Here is a 19,266-nt window from a genome sequence, read left to right as displayed (position 1 = left end):
TTTTATATGTTTATACAACACACTGACATATGTATGTAGCATGAGTATGTAGTTACAGCGATGTTGTTTTTAAAATATCAAATCGGGTAATATTTGAGGATTAGTGTTCAATTACCGTTATTTTAAAAACGTATTTCAGGATAACGTTAAGTTTTATAAACACGGGTTGCTGTTGGCTTTTTACGTTACATATTGTCCATTTTTTCACTGATCTCATGTTAACTAATGTCATATTGATGACTTTCAGGTAGTACAGAGACAGGCTGGTGACAGGTGATTTTCAGATCGCACCGCACTATGGGTCAATTAACTGTTAGTAGCAGTAATTAGCATATTAAATAAATGTAAAATGAAGCTTACTGTTTATAATTCTTACAATTACATATAGTAATATAATTATGTATTATATAAATAATATACCTATTATATCTAGTATAATTCTTACAATACTTATTCATGTACACAATATATTCAGGTTTAAAACCACTTAAGCATGCTCGTATATAAACATGTACACTGCCATTCAAAAGTAATGATGCTGAAAATTCAGGTTGGCATCACAGGAGTATATTCCATTTTAAAATAGAAAACAGTTATTTTAAATTGCAATTATACAATTAACTATTTACAGCAATTCATGAATACATTTCTAATAAATTTAATAGCATGACAAGCATTTTGTATGTGTCCTTTCTTTCATGTTGTCCTTGCAAAGTCTCCACCGTGGTTTACTGTGCTGCATGGGGATGCTCCACTCAGTCAGAGAAAGGTGTGCGAATGTATATCTTCCCAGCTGACATAGAGAGGAGAAAATAATGGTTGGCTCAAGTCAGCAGGAGCAATCTAAATACAAATAAAAATTACAACAACAAAAAATTGTTAGGTAATTATACTTAAATTTATTTGCACTTTTTTACATTGACAATGTTTTACTAGAAATAAGGAACAAGCAAAGCCTTGCAAAACCCAGGGAGCTGAGACTCATGGTGAGACATTGCAGGGAGTCATCAGTGTTACCTATAACTGTGCATTTAACCACCATGTGATATGTACTGTAAGTGGGTAGACAAAAAAAAAAGATGAGTGTGGAAACTAAACTGAAGTCAGTATGCAGACAAATTGTGGCAAAGCAATTTGTCATGACCAAAAAATTCAAGAGTAGGCTGAGACCAGATGCTATTCCCACAATCTTTGTACACCGTCCTGTGGTCAAAAAGAGGAGGGCCCTGCTCCACGATGCACCCCTAGACCTGTGAACATACAAGAAATGGCTACTGATTACAGCTATGTTATTTCAGGTGATTCATATATAATAAGTACAAACTCGTACTAGTTGAAGTAAAGTGATGTGATATTTTCAATATTTAAAATTAGCAAAACCATGTATTCTACCTCTATCAGTTTCAAAGGTTGAGGAAAAAAGAACGAGGACACTCAGAGAAGGGAAAGTGAGAGTGAAGAAAAAGGACATGGCTAGAGAGGAGAGACAGGGACAGGTGACACTGCCCAGTCAACCAGCAGCAAGTCAGTCAGCAGCCAGTCAGCATTCCAGTGAACCATCAGCCAGATACCAGGGTCTATTAAAAAAATTTAAAAGACAAGAAAAAAAAAAAAGATCAAGCAATGCAAAGGCAGCACTAAGAAAAATAATGAAAATTCAGCTATCAAAAAAAAGGTCCCCTCAGCTCTCCAGACCTGCATCCTCACTGATGCTCCATCACAGAACAGTTCAGTGGCACCACTAATCCTCCACCCACCAGAACCCACAGAATATTACAGTATGTTACTTTTATACACTAACAAGTCTAAGTATATAATACAGTATTATTATATAATATAGACAGGTAATAGTAAATGAATCACAATGACTAAAAACACTCCACTCATGTTTTTGCAAACTCAATTCACTCTAAATGTATATCAATAGGGTGCATTTTATTATTAAGTAATTTAATACGTGTAATAAGGAACAAACTTTATAACCTCATTTTTACCACTTCCACTCACCGCTGTCACACGTTATATTGAACTAACGTAATAGGCTATGTAACGTTAGCTAACTTTCCCCACCCTGCAAAAAAATATGTTTATACTCCTTTTTTTCTAATTGCAAACACGATGGATGATACTGAATTATGAGAACAGATTTTACAATTATTAGGGTGTTCGTTACTAACTTTATTCAGCTCCAGTCCTAGCCTAATCTGTTAGTTATCTGATAACAAACCTTAAATCTACTCATTTAATGAGTGATTATCTACTAGAAGGTTTTAATTTGCAATTTATTGTGATTAAGATGTACTGATAATACTCAATCTTATTATTTAAATGTCTTACCTGTTAAAAGTGCGTTGCAAACGGTTTGTTCTGCTGCATCTTCTACGGCGCGGCATCGGTTTGCCGCTACTTCCGGGAACTATTGAGAGGCTCCACGAGCCGCCATTGCTGTAAAAAAAGCGTTCCATTGGAGTCAATGGAGTTGTCACAACTCTCACTCTATATGGCTCTGGTTACACCCATAGACATATGGTTACACCACTGATGGTGATAGTTAACAAAGATAGAATACTCTTAAAGAGACTTTGTAGTTAATCTTAAACGCGAACTGTTAAGCTAAATGCATTTATTTCAGATCCTGACCCTATAATTGCGTTTATTTAGTCGAGATATCGGTATTGCAATGTTTATTGTTTACTATGTGAAAACCAGGGTGTTCAAATTAAGTAAAATTCCCAGTTCCCAAGCTAAATGTGCCATTAATTATAGGAAAAAGTTTCTGTCTGTAAGGTTTAACTTTAAAATATAGAAGTTAAAAGAACTTTATGTTTTATTACGACTCTGGCAAAAAAAAAAAAAAAAAAAAAAAAAGATAGATAGATACATAGATAAATAAATAAATAAATAATACATTTGTTACCAATGAATAAAAATTGCAACAATAATTTCGTTTTCAACTTGTTGGATATTTTATACCTTTATAGTGTTTATTGTAATAAAAAAAACACACCATTATTATTAAGAATGTGGGTGATTTCAAAAAGAGTTGTTTTGTAGAGGAAAACAACAGGGCTAAATGTTCTTTTTGAACTGAAGTCAAAACATGAACAACAAGTGGAGGATCCTGATCAAAGTTAAACATTGTGTCAAGAGAGCGCAGCTGTATAAGCTCTACATCAAACAGCTTTGAATGGTGAAACACAAAAGAAGATATTTTAGAAATGTCTCAGTGGTATTTGTTTTCTTTGTCCTTACAATGGAAGCCAATGAGCACCAATATAATTTGGTTACCAACACTGATATTTTGAAAATATTAAAAAAACGTCATTCTGAATATATCAGCTGCTGATCAAACAGGCAGATTGTTAGTTTATTATATTATATAATTTATATTATACTACAGTCTTATACATTATAGTTTATAAATTATAGTAGCCTAGGCCATATTTATAAATTCATAGGCTATTTAGAGGATCACAGTTTAACTTTTTGGTAGTTTTGTATTTTAGGCTAATTATTCATATAAAATAACAAATCCAGTGAGACACGTGTTATAAAATGAAGATGACAGTTTATTTATTTAATTTTTTATACAAAAAGCACACTGACAGTAGAAATGTCCTGGAGCAGTCACACCCCAAAAATTATACATTTTTTATACATACACTCTAAAAACGGCTGGGTTATTTTTAACCCAGCCATTTTTAGAGTGTACAATCATATTAATATATGCACAAGTATAATATAAATATGAAATATTTAAAATATTAAATTAAACAATATAGCTACTAAATGCTTTAAGCCACCTGGTCCCAACAGCTGGTCTCTGTTTTTTTCTGCAATGTGCTGCTTTTTTCTGGAGCTGACTCGTCTGCATCACACCTGTATTGTCCTGGTGACATGTTGAAGGAAACAGACATAATTATGTAACTTTCAGATTTAATATATTATTTTTAGAGTAAATCTAAAGACACATTGCTTCTACCATTTCAATATTAGGGAGGGATTTTATGAATTGAATATATATAAATTAGTTATATTTATTATTGCATAATGAACTACAGCTAAAATTCAATGTTTTAATATTTAATTGAATAGTTAGTTAACTGTAGTAACCTTGATCCGAATGCACCCTGGTGTACAAGTTAATTTTCGGAGCCTAAGCACAGAATACAATAAACCATCTACAAAAGAAAACATTACTTAAATAATTAAATTGCATTAAATAACAAACAATATGCAGTCGTATGTAGCCTATTTAAAAATCCAAGCTCAGTGCGCTGAAATGTTATGACGTCGTAAATGTGAGACCCGAGTCGAAGCGCTACGAAGTATTTCTGCGACCTGAAGTTAGCACATGCCCTGCTTTCTGAGCAGCAAGATTTATTATCGAATGACTTTTTTTTAATTATTATTCACTGCTAACAAGTTTTCACGGCATACTGTGCTCGTAGATAAATTCAGGTTGGTAAACCAATGTCTTCTATTTCATTCATAAGTGCACGTGTGCATCTCAAACACTAGCCTACTTATATCCCTCTGGAAACCGGGAGAATAAAGAGGTTGAATGTTGTTTCTGCAGGTGACGAGCTGTCATTTCTTCTAGATCTGAGAAACGTTCACATTTAGGAGGCAACAGCTCTACAAGTGGGATGAAACTGGAACTGTCTCGAGTGGTACAAGGATGTCGCCTGGGACGTTTGACTGGACTGGGAAATTCAGGACAGCATTCCCTGGAGGTGCCCGGATGTCTTCTGTACACTCGCTGTGCAACAGTTCCTCATCTGACTCAGGACACATTACATACTTTGAGAGACCTCCCATCAGTCACTCAGGTGTCAGTGGATAGCCTGTAAGAATCTAGCTATACCTATATTATATTAAATATACCTATATATAATATTAAATATACCTATGTTATTATACTTATATACTATATACAGAGAATGTTTGGGAAGTGTTTCTAAATAAAAACGTGGGTCTGTAAAATGGCATAATTTGCTGACATATCTCAGTTCACAAAATGTAATGTGAAAGTTTTCACAACATTCACAGTGGATATAAGTCTATATGATTATTAATTTATTATATTTTTGTCTTGTTATTTCTAAAGTGACCTTGAGGTCCTGATAGGTATTTTATGCGTATATACTGATAAACAGTTTGGAAAAGTAACCTTTCTTGTTGTTGAAAGAAGATTTTTAATCTCACCTACCGTACTTAGACCAAACATACAGTAAACTCTTGACCAGTAGTGTAAATAAAAATAAAATTATTAAAAGTATTATAAGCGACAACAAAAATAAAAATGGATCAAAGTTGGAAAAGGTTTGAGTTATTTTTATTTTTAATTATTTATTTGATATTAGCACTTTTTCTTTTTCAGTGCAGAGCATCTTGAGGTTCTGGAGGAATTCAAAGAGGGTGTCCGAAAGTTTGCAGGTTAGCATTTCACTCTTTTACTAACTTATTGTTATCTGCTATCTTGGTTAAAAATTTCTTCAGACATTTGTTCTTGCAGCTTGCCGTTCTAAATTAAAGGATTTGGACGATGACTGGTGATCTTTTATGTGTTAATGACATTAATTAGGAGTCGTTTACAAGGCAGAGAGCTGAAACCATTCAGTTCAAGATAATTTGGGATTCATAGATTTCACATCTGAAAGAGAGGCATACGTGCGTTTTCTATGCAGACATTCATTCTATGAACCACTAGACGCATATTTGAGAGATGATCGTAAATGATTACATTTAGGATGGTTTCTGTGCAACATTTTATAAATGATACCCCAGGATTTTGAGGCCCCTTTGTTTTCTCCAGTCATGTAGCACTGATTTAAAAAGAGAGTTTCTACTGCAAAGTCAGCCAATTTTTGTTACAATCCCATCTTGCCATTGGTGAATCTCCATTTTAATGAAAAGTTTGGAGCTTTTGCCACTGTTGTCATTTCCTGTGGATCTAAAGTAAGTAGTCACATGGTATTTACAGCTCAGGTGATTGATGCAAAATGTTTTGAGGTTCTCAGCCAGATATAGAAGAATTAAATAATTTAATTAAAGTCCAGGAACTGCTATTGAGATGAAAAGAAATGATAACAGATTCAATTAAAAAAACATACTGTCACTGGTAGTTTGTTCAAGATCATTGAAAAGTCAGTCGTTGAAAAGATCATCTTTGTTGCTCCTCTGCTATTTTCAAAGCATTGGAAGTAATTTCTATCCAGCAGTGTGGGTGTAAACATTTTCTCAGTTGGCTAATAGATCTTGAAGCAGTTCACACAGTTCTATTAGAAAATTCACACATCAAGTGGATTATAAATGGCCAAAGAGGTTCGGGAGCTGAGACTGTGGAAGAAAGTATTGCACTTTTGAAGATGATCCCAATTTAAAAATAAATGTAATTGGCTAGAGGTTGATCCTGCACAAGCTTTGAGAATTGAAGGACTTGATAAATTGATCTCTCTCTTGCTTACAGTACTAGAAATTTTGAATAATTAAAATGATCTTGAAGGTGAAACTGAAAGTGTTTTATCTGTCAACCAATCTAAATTTACCAGTAGGGGTGTTCAGTTTTAGTTCAGAAGGCATGTTTTCAGATTCTCTCCCTCCATCGCTGACTACTAAGTGACTGTTTATAAATAATTATGCATTCATGCTTAGATGCATACTTCAGATGCTTTTTCGTAAAATGAGTTTTCAGTTTTCATTTTGCAACCGTAACGAAAAGAAGGGCACTGTTTCAGTCGGTGCCTTCAGCAATCCAACCATAAATGAGAAAGGTTAATTGCATTCACGATATTAAGATGTGTGACCGTGAAGACATTTCAAAGGGTGACTTGAGGCAGCTGCTAGCTCTCCATTTGGATAATTACAAAAAGAAAATTATTGTACATGATAATGTTGGTCACTGAAGTTCACCTCCATCATTTCCACCAGATTTATTCCATACCACCAAATTTAGATTCCTCTTCATGTTCATATCTTAAATATTCATGTTCGTCTAATCTACAGTTGGGTATTACTTCAAGCTATGCAAATGTACAGTTTCGCCATCGACGACACTCATCAGTGCTCCAGTTTGTCCCAATCTCCATATGAATGCATTTTTATATCTTCAGAATAATTAGTTGAGCTCTTGGTTGTTTATTTCTCCAGTAAACAGTTTTGTTAATGATTGATTTGAACTGTTCTTATGCATTCTATTGCTGTTGAGGATTTAGTAAATGGATGAATAATACATGTGTATTTTGCAGTTTGTCATATGCTGTGTTTTACATTTGTACACAAGATGTTTTTTTTGTTTTTTTTTATTAGAAGTAGCTTCTTGAGTTGTGCAAGTAACAGTAGACGTCTGATAAGCTATTTCTCTGCAGGTCTTCATGATACTGTGGTTTTCAGCTCTCTGCATGATTCTGCGAACTCCAGCCCTGCCGGTCACGTCACCAACAAGGTTAGAGAACTGTGTCGAATGATTGTTTTCAGCCTCTTTTGTCACTGACACTGACTCGGATTCCATTAAATCATTACAAATAGGCAATTTAGTAAAATCTCATTGGTTTTCAACTGATGCGGTGTGGCTTACAGAGTGTTTTTGTGTCCTTTGAAGCTGTGCAATCCCTTTACTGTTAATTGTGAGGGATTTAATGGTTGTGTGTGTGGTTTAACAGACCGTGTCGGTGTGGGGCAGTGGGGGAAGGATAGAGCTGACAGTGGCTCGGTTCATGGCGATTCAGGCAGCTATTCAGCCGGACTGTTATCAGAGCATGGCAGACGGAGAGACCTGGCAGGCCGGTACCTCTCGCAAGAGAGTCCGTAAGGCAGTGGACAGGACTCTGGCCCATCTGGATGAATGTCTGGTGTTGCACCAGAAATCTCAGGTACTACACAAAAACACAGACTCAGTACTGGTTTAACCGGTTAGTGCCTGCAGGATACATTTCCCATAAAAATGACAAATGGTCATATTTTATACTATTCAGGGCGCAACTGCCAGCTAGAACAGCAGACGTAATGTACAAAAAGATTCTTCTAAACAACTTCTTTTGAAGAGTTTTCTAAATTGAATCTGTCTTTATTTTAGATTCTGAGATTTTATGAAAAAATTTGATTTTGACATAGGAAAGTGAGGTGAGTTACTTAGTGTGTTTAAAGTGTTCCTGTAGCTCAATTGGTAGAGCACTGCCTTATCAAGCGCAAGGTTGGGGGTTCAATTCCCCGGGAACACATGATATGTAAATATTGATAGCCTGAATGCACTGTAAGTTGCTTTGGATAAAAGTGTCTGCTAAATGCATAAATGTAATTTAAATTTTAAATTTTATTTAATTTTAATTTAATGTGAGCACATAACAGTTTATGTTTCCGTCACCCTGTTTTAGTGCCCAATTGAAGTATCTCATCAGAAACTAATCATGGAAATGCCTTAATTCCCAAAAATGTTTTTACGTTCACGGGAGTTGGTTTTTGTCTTGTGAGAGAAAGGGTTAAAGGAAATAATGGGAGATGGAAATGGATTTGCTGAATAAATTCCTCCATGCACATCAAAAAAAAGTAATGTGACTTTGCGTGAAGCATCTGAAATGTTAAGGTCTGTCTGAAATGCCCAAGCAAAGTCTGACTTGACAGCGTTCCCAAATAGTAGGCATCTGCATTCGTTTGTTATACGTAATCAGACAGTGAACACAATTAACTCCAATGAATGCAGTGAATTAACTGCAATGATTATATGATGCGATTAAATATTGCGATTAAGCAAAATGTAGCGGTTTTATGTGTTGTTCCAGGGTTGGCATCATCTCTTCTCAGGTCATCTCAGATCTTTGCAAGGGTTGGATCCAGACTGAAGCTTGTGTAATTCCTTGTTGCCTCAGGATGCAAGTCCAATGGCAGAAACAGAGAAGCAAATAGAGATAAAATTAGCATAGCTGCTGTTTCAACAAAGCAAAAGAAAATGTGCCTTTGATCAGATGTAGCTGAGGTACAAAGTTAGGAGATACATTATGTGAATGCTTGGCTAAAAAGATGTGTCTTTAATCTAGTTTTAAACAGATAGACCGTGTCTGAATGCCGAATGCAATGAGGAACGTTAATCGAGCATTTGGGAGCCAAATGCGGAAAAGCTCTACCTCCTTTAGTGGACTTTGCTATCCTAGCTACTACCAAGAGTTTAGAGTTTTGCGAATTTACAGAGCGTGATGGATTGTAGCGTGATTGAAACTAGTTAGGTACTCAGGAGCTAGACTGTAAAAAGGCCTTAAAGGGGGGGTGAAATGCTCGTTTTCACTCAATGTCCTGTTGATCTTGAGTACCTATAGAGTAGTACTGCATCCTTCATAACTCCAAAAAGTCTTTCATTTTATTATATTCATAAGAGAAAGATAGTCTGTACCGATTTTTCCCGGAAAAACACGAGTGGCTGGAGGTGTGACGTGTGGGCGGAGCTAAAGAATCACGAGCGCCAGTAGGCTTTTGCATTGAGAGCGTTTGGAATCTGTGACATTACGTGAGGACAAAACCAACCAAAACAAACCATGGCTAACAGTCAGATTCAGTGTATATTTATGATCCAGAATCAGATCCAGAGGCTGAAATTTAACAAGAGCAGCAGCAACAACAGCGTCTCTGTGTGGTATGTACTGAAACTGCATATATTTGCTTAGCGGTTATGGAAAATGAGTTCCACTTTGTCGTCTTTTTTTTTTAATTTTTTTTTTAAGCTGTACATGTGGAAAATGCAGTTTGATGAAAACATCGCATGTTGTTTACTTGATGTGCTTACACGCCGATAGCTAAGTTAATAACACAGAGATATTTGAAGCAGTTTTACTCGTGGAGTTTGATGACAACATCGCATGTTGTTTACTTGATGTGCTTACACGCCGATAGCTAAGTTAATAACACAGATATTTGAAGCAGTTTTACTCACTGCCTGCGGTTCCAACACACGATTGTGACCCTTTTTCGTTGGGACTGCATTATCCTTAAGAAATAAACGATGTGCAAATCCAGCGCTCAAACTGGGTCTTGTTTGTAAAACAAGCATCTTCGAAATGCAGGGAACAAACACAAACACTTGCACAACTCCGTTGATGCTCTGTAAAAATAAACTCCATCCACTGGTCCCTTAATGCTGTTTCTCTTTAGGTAATCTGTGGTAGGGTTGTCTTGCCCTGGCAACCAAAAACACACTCATTTTGTGACATTTCGCGACGCTCTCGCTCTGATCAGTGAATGCCTGTTGTGCTCTCAGTGCTCTGCTATACTGGAGCGCACGCTCTTCCGGCAGACGTGCCATATATGGAAATTCTGCTCCATCTAACGTCAAACAGAGCCATACTCGAAAACAACTTTCCGAAACTTGTGACAAACCGGAAGGAGTATTTTTGGAACAGAAATACTCCTTCAAACGTACGACTTAGTTTTTGAAACTTTGTCCATGTTTAGCATGGGAATCCAACTCTTTAACAGTGTAAAAAACTCAGTATGCATGAAATATAGTAGTAATATTTTGTAATTGATACTGTACGTAATGTAATGGGTAGCCAGTGAAGAGACTGTAAAACTGCGGTAATATGATCATATTTTCTTGACCTGGTAAGGATTCTAGCTGCTGCATTTTGGACTACATGTAGCTTGTTAATTGAAGATGCAGGACAACCACCTAGAAGTGCATTACAATAGTCCAGTCTAGAGGTCATGAATGCATGAACTAGCTTTTCTGCATCGGAAACCAGTAACATGTTCCTTGTTTTGGCAAATGTTTTAGGGAACATTCTAATTTTGTGCACAAGTTAAAATCGCAACTTTGCATGGAAACCCAGCTAGTAATGGGTCCTACATAAATGTCAGGATGTGGTGTATCCTCAGGAACAATCACTTTGGATGTAAAATAAACTGCTTTTTAAAAATGTATTTCTTGGCACAACTTGCCCCTAGTGAGCCTAAGGAGAGGGTAAGTTGAGTATAAATGTTACAGGCAAATACAGTTTCTTAAAAACGTCAATGGCCAATTTTCATAAACAAGGTGTATTTAAAATTGTCAGAACAATCGTTTTAATTAAATATTCTGTTGGTCTTGATGGGTAAAATATGGAAATATATTTAAATAAATACATGAACTGTTTACAGGGATTAAAACGGGCTGAGATATTTGGAGTTGTGGAGGGTGGAGACATTTTGGAGGAGAGGCTCCGGTCGGCACGAGAGACTGGCAAGCGTCCTGTGGGTGGATTTGTCCTGGATGGATTTCATTCTGCTGCCATGGACCAGGATGTGAGGGTTCAGTTGATTAAAGCGGCATCTGCAGAGCTTCCCCAAGAAAAACCCAGGTAAAAAAGGCATCTATTTAAATTTCTAACTCTCAGGCTCAGACTATTCTTCAGTTGGAGAGTAAGTGGCTAGATTTTCCTCAACTTATTACTCTCTGATTTTCAGCAGCCATAGCAACACTCCATTCCACCAGCAGCCCATAGCAACCACCTCATCCCTTCCCGGGAACTGGAAGTGCTGGGGTTAGAAAGGTTTCAGGAACAGACTTCATCTTGAGTTCCTTGTGGTGTAATGATTGATTTTTCTGATCTCCCTCTCTTTGAGGTTGACTAGGAGGTTACAGAATCACACAGAGACAATGGCAGGAAGTAAAGCAGTGTGGATTTGGAAGCGTCCTTATGGGGTCTTAAGAGGGATGCTTCCCACTGGGCTTTATAGTCTTGTTAGAAACCGACATTTCCCTTGGGTGTATCTCAGGTCACAAATAACTGGAGATGGAGAAGTTTGTGAAGCAGAAGGGCTGGAGGACAGGATACATAATTTAGGTGTTTATAGCAGGACAAGATGTTTCTGTGCTGTAGTTTTATGCTTTTGTTACACTATGTATTTTCACGCTGCTATGTTTAGTTCAAAAGTTCTTTTTTTCAGCAAGGATGCATTAAATTCATCGAAAGTGATCTCATGAAAGATTTCTGTTTCAAAATAAATGCTGTTATTTTGAACTTTCTATTCATCAAAGAATATTGAAAATATATAATGGCTTCCACAAAAATATTAAACTGATATCAACATTAATGATAAGAAATATTGCTTGAGCAGCAAATCAGCTTATTAAAATGATTTCTGAATGATCACGTAACACTGAAGACGAGTAATGAGAATACAGCTTTGCATTGCATCAGAGGAACAAATGAAACTTTAAAATGTATTAAAATAGAAAAATTATTTTAAATTAATAACTATTTCACAATATTACAGTAAATTAGCCTTGTTGAACATGAAAAACAAAGTACCACCCCCAACATGAATGTGTGTTTGTCTGTTTGTACTGTCAGAATGTGCTAGTGCTCCTCATTTTGCTTTGTGCAAATATCCAAACTTCTAACCTTAAAAACAGTTTGTGTTTGTTGATCTGTTTGAGATAGCTTTTGGATCTCCATTGAAATGCAGTATAGAGACTGCACCAAAAAACCTGCAGATTCACTGGTTTTGTATTAATGGTTTTGTCTTAAGTACAAAAAAAATGTATTGTGAGATCTAAAGCCTTAGAATGAGATGTTACAGGCTGGCTGAAGTGTTATTTATTCAGTGTTTAATATGTTTTCCTATCTTAGCTTTACATGCAGAGACAACTATGACTTTTAATTAACCTTTACAGTTAACCTTAAAAACTCCCATTAAGGAAAAAAAAAAAAAAAGCATTTGACTCCTATCGTTTGTCCTTTTGTCCAAGTTTAAGCCTGAATGTGCAGTACATTGATATTGAGCTTTTACCATCTGTGTCAGGTTGGTGCTGGGGGTTGGCCATCCTGATGAGGTCATCAGCTGTGTTGAAGCAGGAGTGGACCTGTTCGAGAGCTTCTTCCCCTTCCAGGTGACGGAGCGAGGCTGTGCACTCTCCTTTAACTTCATCATTGACCCTGACCCTGAGACGGCAGGTTCATCAACCCCTACAGGTGTGCACAAGCCCTTAGCTATACTATTGAAAAGATATGTTTCCTACACTTTCTTAACCCTATATAAATCCCACTGTGTGTGTATATATATATATATATATATATATATATATATATATATATATATAGACAACTAATATTTATTTTTATGCATTTTATGTAAGTAGTGGTATACTGTGATCCAGATTTGTTTATTTACATTGACTATCAGAATTTCATAATTGTTTTGGTTATATAAACATCAACTTTACAATATTACATATTTTTGCCCAGTTTGGGACTTTTTTTTTTCCTCCTTGAGTGTGACTTCCATATTCTCCTCTCTATAAAAGCCTGATGTATAAAATATTTTACTCAGATATTTAGTTTTTAATTGTGTCGTTTGTTTAATAAAAAAAAAAAGGGCCCTATCATACACCCGACACAAGGTGCGTCGCAGGTGTTTTTGTTATTTTCAGCCTGACACAGTTCTCATTTTCCCATCCTGTGCCATGTTGTTTAAATCGCAAATGCAATTTCACCTGATTGTGCGCCCATGGGTGTGCTAATCTAAAAAAAGAAGTGTGTTCAGGTGCATTGTTGGCGTGTTGCTGTTTTGAGGAACTGAAAATAGACCAACTCAAACCTGGTCTAAAGTCTTGAACAGTGTTTTTTCTTTATTTAAAGAGCACGTTAGTAATTTGCGCCTATAGGCGGGTGCAAAACGCACGTACACTTTGCTTACTACACACACAGGGTATTGTGTGTTATTTTAACTCTGAATCTTTCATTTTGAAGGAAGGCTGTTTCAGATTCATCTTGTGATTTATAAAGGAGCTGTTCAGCACAATAATATGAATTAGTAATGTTGTATTTAAAGTGTCAGCTACCCGTTCACTGCCAGCAGAAACAATGAGCAGCATGTGGGGCTGTTTTTCTCAGCATGGCTCGGTGGAAGTGGGGCTGTGCTTCTGCTGGTTGATTCAGATAATTAAGTGTGAGTTTAAATAATAAAGTCTTCAAGAGAGTGTGTGTTTGTTCAAGCCCCAGTCAAATTAAATAACTGGCTTGTTTCGAACAGAACCAGAGCCCTGGGAATCAATCTTGCTTCTTCAAATTCAGCAAGAACATGTATGAAGCCAAACCTCATTATCGTGTCTCATATTTTAATGTTGGTTTTTACTATCAAAAGCTTTTCTGTGAGAATAGAGACCCCTGCGTATGTCTGCAAAGTATCTGGATCACACGAAGAGACATAAAAAATTCACTATCAGGCATTAATAATTGATTCAGGCTGTTTGGTGTGCAGAAGAAGCTAATCGATGTGTTAGGATGGTAATAGAGTTCAGGACAGGCACTTGCCGAATCAGGAAAGAAAGAATTATCCCCTCAGCCAATTAGAGAGCTCTCCAGGGAGACTAGCTGTAACTTCACCCTGATCTGCCGCCTTCTGGCACTGCAGGTTCTACTCTATACAGGGGTTTTCTGTACAGTCTTTACAATTAAACATGCACTCAGTCATTTTAGGTGTAAAACTGTATTTTGAAAAATGTTAAATTATTTACTCTCACATGTAATTAACTCTTTCATATCAATAGCCTATTAATTTATTAAGTAGCCTATTTATTTTACATGTAGTGGGTAATCTAATGTGAGCCACCCCATGTTGAAATCACATGATTAGTCTTTAGAAATATATATATACTTTCCATTTGATGTAAGGTTTGTTAGGATCGGACAATATTTGGCAGAGAGACAACTATTTGAAAAAAAATAAAATCGAAATATTGAGAAAATCACCTTTGAAGTTGTCCAAATGAAGTTCTTAGCAATGCATATTAATAACGTTTTTAGATATTTATGGTAGGAAATTTACAAAATATCTTCATGGAACATGATCTTTACTTAATATGCTAATGTTTTTTGGCATAAAATAAAAATCAATAATTTTGACCCATACAAAGTTTTTTTTTTTTTTTTTTTTTTGGCTCCTTTTTATTCAGTACCTTTTGCAACCTTCTTTGGCTATTTTAGCTATTTTCTGATAGCCACTTTCTATTTTGTAGATCAACAATCATTTGCTGCACTTCAGAGCTATGTTCTCGTTTGATAATTTTTACTAAGGGGCTAATAAGTCCAACTGTATGTAAAGCAGTGCTGAATGTTTAATCATGTTTTATCTGTTTGAAACAGTGTTGGAATTCAATGGGGAGATGCCCGCTGTCAAGAAGCTAAACTCAAATGGAGATGAAAATATGACACTTTATGAAATGAACCTCAAAGATAAAAGGTTTGTATGTATAGAGGGAGACAAGGACATATCCTTTCACCCCTCATAAACTGTGTGTAATAATTTGCTCATATCAGATTAGACTATAATGCATTCCAGCACATCTTTTATGATCTCAATCACCTCATCTTAGATGTGAGGAAAAATAAATGCAATGTGTCAGTAATTCATACTCGCTTCTCAGTGCATTTTCATAATATTGCCTAGAGTCAGATCAGATTAGTGGTCAAAGGAGCGATGAAGGATCTTAAACAAAAAGATTTTCCAACCCCGACACCCATGACTCAAACCAGTGCCATATAAAAGCATTCTGTATACATCGGCAGGAGTAATGATCTATTGCATTTATACTGAATAAAAGAATTTGAACAAATCAATATTACTGTTTCTTTACACGCATTGATATATTTGTACATTTTAATAGGATTTTTTTTCATCCATGGATTTATTTTGTGGAAAACATGCCTTAATTTTTTTAACTGGATTTTAGTTTTTGAATTAAATATTTGAAACAGTTGTTGTTCGGTGCACATTATGGGTCCTATAACAAAAAATAAAATGAGTAAATGCATAAATCTATAAAGAAAAAAAATTAAACTGCAGGACATCTGTGATATCACAAACTAATATCATCAATAAACAAAACATGCTTTTTATGTAAATGTATATGTGTACATTTCAATATTTATTTTATTAATTTGTCCATAAAATAATTTTTAGATTTTGCACTTAAAAGCGCTTAAATTGAATTCCATTAAACATACCCTGGTGTGACAATTAGCCTCATAACACTGTGTTTGACTTTCAGGTATCAAGATGATTTCCGCCCACTTGTGGAGGGCTGCAGCTGCTACTGCTGTAAAAAGCATATGAGAGCGTATGTTCATCATTTACTGGTGACCAACGAGCTGCTCGGCGGTGTTTTACTCATGCTACACAACATGGCGCATTACCTTGGCTTCTTCAAAGCGCTCCGGGAGGCAATAACCAGCGATCGTCTGCAGGACTTTAAAAATAGAGTCCTCCGTTGCAGAGAAGTTGATTGAAATGATTGAAGGACTTCAGGAAAAAAGAACGAACAAAAGAACACCTACATCAGAGCAAACTTACGGCTTTGATTTCAGATGATGTGTTTCATGAATATAAAGCAGGATTCTGATGCATGTGTTCTTGCAATGCAAAATATCAGACAAAAAGTGCTAATGTGAGTGACACAGTTAACCTTTTAAGATACCCAGGGTTCATCTCAGAGTTCGCTTATGGACTTTAAATTTTCTGTCTGCTCCATCAAAGAACAATTTCACTTAGATGGAGCATTAATAATGGTGAAATTACTTTTTTAAAGAGCAGCACTTGCTCAGATTCTCTTTATAAATCCCTGAAAAGTTACCACCTGCTGCTTTGTTTATTATTGGAAAGTGCTGCAATTTTTTTTTCTTATAATAATGGTAATAATATTTATTATTGCACATTATTATTATTGTGTACACTGTTAGATTTAATTACAGTTTTTTACGTTTTAAGATTAACATTACCTTTTAGACATTTTTTTTATACCACAATGCAAATCTAGCATTTTGACTTAATTGAATAGATTTTTTCTGATGTTCACATTCCTATTCATATATATTTATTTAATTTTACAATAAATGCACAACTATAAACCTTTTAGTTTTTACTATATTCACAATATGGCACCTTTATAGTACCTTTTGCTTTTCAAAATGTTGTGTTAAATCTGTGTGTATTGTAGCACAGATAAAATGTTGTAATGACCAGTCAGCTTCCAGGGCCACAACTTTAATTGATTTATGAAATTTAGAATTAAGGATACATGAGTGAAATTGACAGTGGGGACCGTAATGTATTCATTTGGTAGTTTTTATTCAGTGCAGCCTACAAAGGGAACGCTACAGTGCAAGTAGTTCATAAGGGGATAGTAACATAATTGCAGCAATACAAAGTTTGAACTGCAAAAATTTTGGAAAAATTCAGCTCTTTTTATTGTTTTTGAAAGATGTCTATGCTCACCAAGGCTGTATTTAAAAAACAAAACATAACAAAAAACAGAAATACACTAAACACAGTAATTTTGTGAAATATTATTACAATTTAAAATAACTTCTTTATTTTATTATATTTTAATACGTAATTTTCTGTGACAAAAGCAGAATATTCAGCAGCCAAATGAAGTGTTAAATGATCTTTCAGAAATCATTCTAATATGCTGATCTGATGCTCAAAAAAACATTATTATTATTATTATTATTATCACAGTTGCTTATTGTTTGTGTGGAAATTGTGATACACTATGAATCAAAATTAAACTCATCAAACAGTGAAACTCATGACAGTGAAGACATTTAGAATGTTATAAAATATTTTTTATTTCAAATGCTGTTCTTTTGAACTTTATGAATAGCATCCTGAAAAAAATGTCACAATTTCCAAGGAAACATTAAGCAGTAAATAATTAATAATTGATCACAAACAATAACTGTTAACAATTAAGCACTAAATCAGCTTATTAGATTGATTTCTGAAGGATCATGCAAGACTGAAGAATCTGCTGGAATTCAGATTTGTCATTACAAGAATTTATTTACACACACACACACACAAAATACAGACCATAGAGTTTTCTTTATTTTCCTGACTATGAAAATTGTACAGTCACATTGAAGGCATCAAGGGCTATTTGACCAAGAAGGAGAGTGATGGGGTGCTGCGCAGGTGACCTGGCCTCCACAGTCACAGGACCTGAACCCAATCGAGATGGTTTAGGGGTGAGCTGGACCAAAGACAGAAGGTAAAAGGGCCAACAAGTGCTAAGCATCTCTCAGGGAACTCCTTCAAGACTGTTGGAAGACCATTTCAGGTGACTACCTCTTGAAGCTCATCAAGAGAAAGCCAAGAGTGTGCAAAGCAGTAATCAAAGCAAAAGGTGGCTACTTTGAAGAACATAGAATATGACATATTTTCAGTTATATGTTGGCGGATTCTATGAAGGAGCGTCCATTGGGCTTGCGGCAACATGAGCTGTGCAGGACTCCGCTTCGTCCACGGTGAAAGGCGATCCAAAGTGCCAAAGTTGATGTATTTCCTCAGCGACCATCACGCATCAGCTCTAGTCATGATGAAGCAGAAATTGTCCTCTTTTGGAAGGCCAGGCAAAGTAGTTTCGCTTTCACAGTGAAACAAACAACATGATGGCGGCAGCAACAACAATACTACAACGAGAATAAAAGTTACGTCTTCTTTCCTTGCATGAACATGTGGGCAGTGTTATGTAAATCTTCCCACAAAGTGACTTAGAGATGTGGGGGCGTGTAAGAACGAGCCGTTTTAGGAGGGTGTGGTTGACTCTTAACTTTTATAAAGAATATCTCTTTGGATTTGAGACTTTAGTCTTTGCAACTTTACAGATCCTCTTTATGCATCAAGAGCTTGTAACACTCCAAAGAGAAAGGAAAAATTTTAATCGCATATGACCCTTTTAAATTATCAGCATTAATAATAATTTTTGAAAGTCTTTATAATGTTTACTTACATTTTCATTGTGCTCCCAGCTTTTTGAACCTCACTGTGTATGTGGGGGATTCTGTGTTCACTTTTGAGTGTTAACTCCAATGTGTACACTCGTATGAGTGACAGCAAGTAGCATTTCCATTTAAAAGCTGCAGAGCAACTTTCCCAGCAGGTGAGTTCCTCCCCACGTTTTAGCCAATTACCTTTTCCAAAGAGCCAGGAGAGATCATTAAAAAGAAAGGATTTGAACTGCTGGATGACTTTCCACTGCTAGTCACTGCACTTGATTTTGACTTCACTTTTATCCCAAACCAGCCTCCATTCATCACAAGGGCTTTATCTCCGTAACTCTTGCGTGTTCGAGTCAAAAGTCAGTTAGGAAAATGTTTAATGTGTTTTTTTTTATAAGCAATAAAGGTGGAAATGTTCAAAGAAAAATATGGCCAAGACTTTGAAATTGACTTTAAATCAGAGATTATCAAGTATTTATGGGAGAAAAAGTGTGACCCCAGTCTCCTCTATTAATCA

General features: G+C 35.7%; 1 protein-coding gene across 2 annotated transcripts; it reads left to right on the top strand.

Moving 5' to 3' along the window:
- Nucleotides 1-4,307: 4,307 nt before the first annotated feature.
- On the top strand, nt 4,308-16,599 carry qtrt2 (queuine tRNA-ribosyltransferase accessory subunit 2). Of its 2 annotated transcripts, none has more exons than XM_026200475.1 (9): nt 4,308-4,461; nt 4,580-4,849; nt 5,384-5,439; nt 7,371-7,447; nt 7,665-7,874; nt 11,125-11,324; nt 12,772-12,941; nt 15,114-15,210; nt 16,019-16,599. In XM_026200475.1, the coding sequence occupies exons 2-9, from the start codon at nt 4,650-4,652 to the stop codon at nt 16,254-16,256; spliced, it is 1,248 nt and encodes a 415-aa protein (XP_026056260.1). In that variant the 5' UTR covers nt 4,308-4,461; nt 4,580-4,649; the 3' UTR covers nt 16,257-16,599. The 2 variants fall into 2 exon arrangements, with proteins under 2 accessions (XP_026056260.1, XP_026056261.1); XM_026200476.1 differs by having other exon boundaries at nt 4,310-4,461; nt 4,604-4,849.
- Nucleotides 16,600-19,266: the final 2,667 nt, after the last annotated feature.

The sequence above is a fragment of the Carassius auratus genome, chromosome 24 (genome assembly GCF_003368295.1).
Source record: "Carassius auratus strain Wakin chromosome 24, ASM336829v1, whole genome shotgun sequence".
NCBI classification, from domain to species: domain Eukaryota; kingdom Metazoa; phylum Chordata; class Actinopteri; order Cypriniformes; family Cyprinidae; genus Carassius; species Carassius auratus.
The sequence above is the reverse complement of the archived record's forward strand: the minus strand, read 5'-3'. Positions and strand labels throughout refer to the sequence as shown.

Coding starts and splice junctions, on each gene's coding strand:
- qtrt2 (XM_026200475.1), top strand. CDS start 4,650: ATGAAACTGGAACTGTCTCGAGTGGTACAAGGATGTCGCCTGGGACGT. Junction 4,850..5,383: donor CAGGTGTCAGTGGATAGCCT/GTAAGAATCTAG, acceptor TTTCTTTTTCAG/TGCAGAGCATCTTGAGGTTC. Junction 7,448..7,664: donor CCGGTCACGTCACCAACAAG/GTTAGAGAACTG, acceptor GTGGTTTAACAG/ACCGTGTCGGTGTGGGGCAG.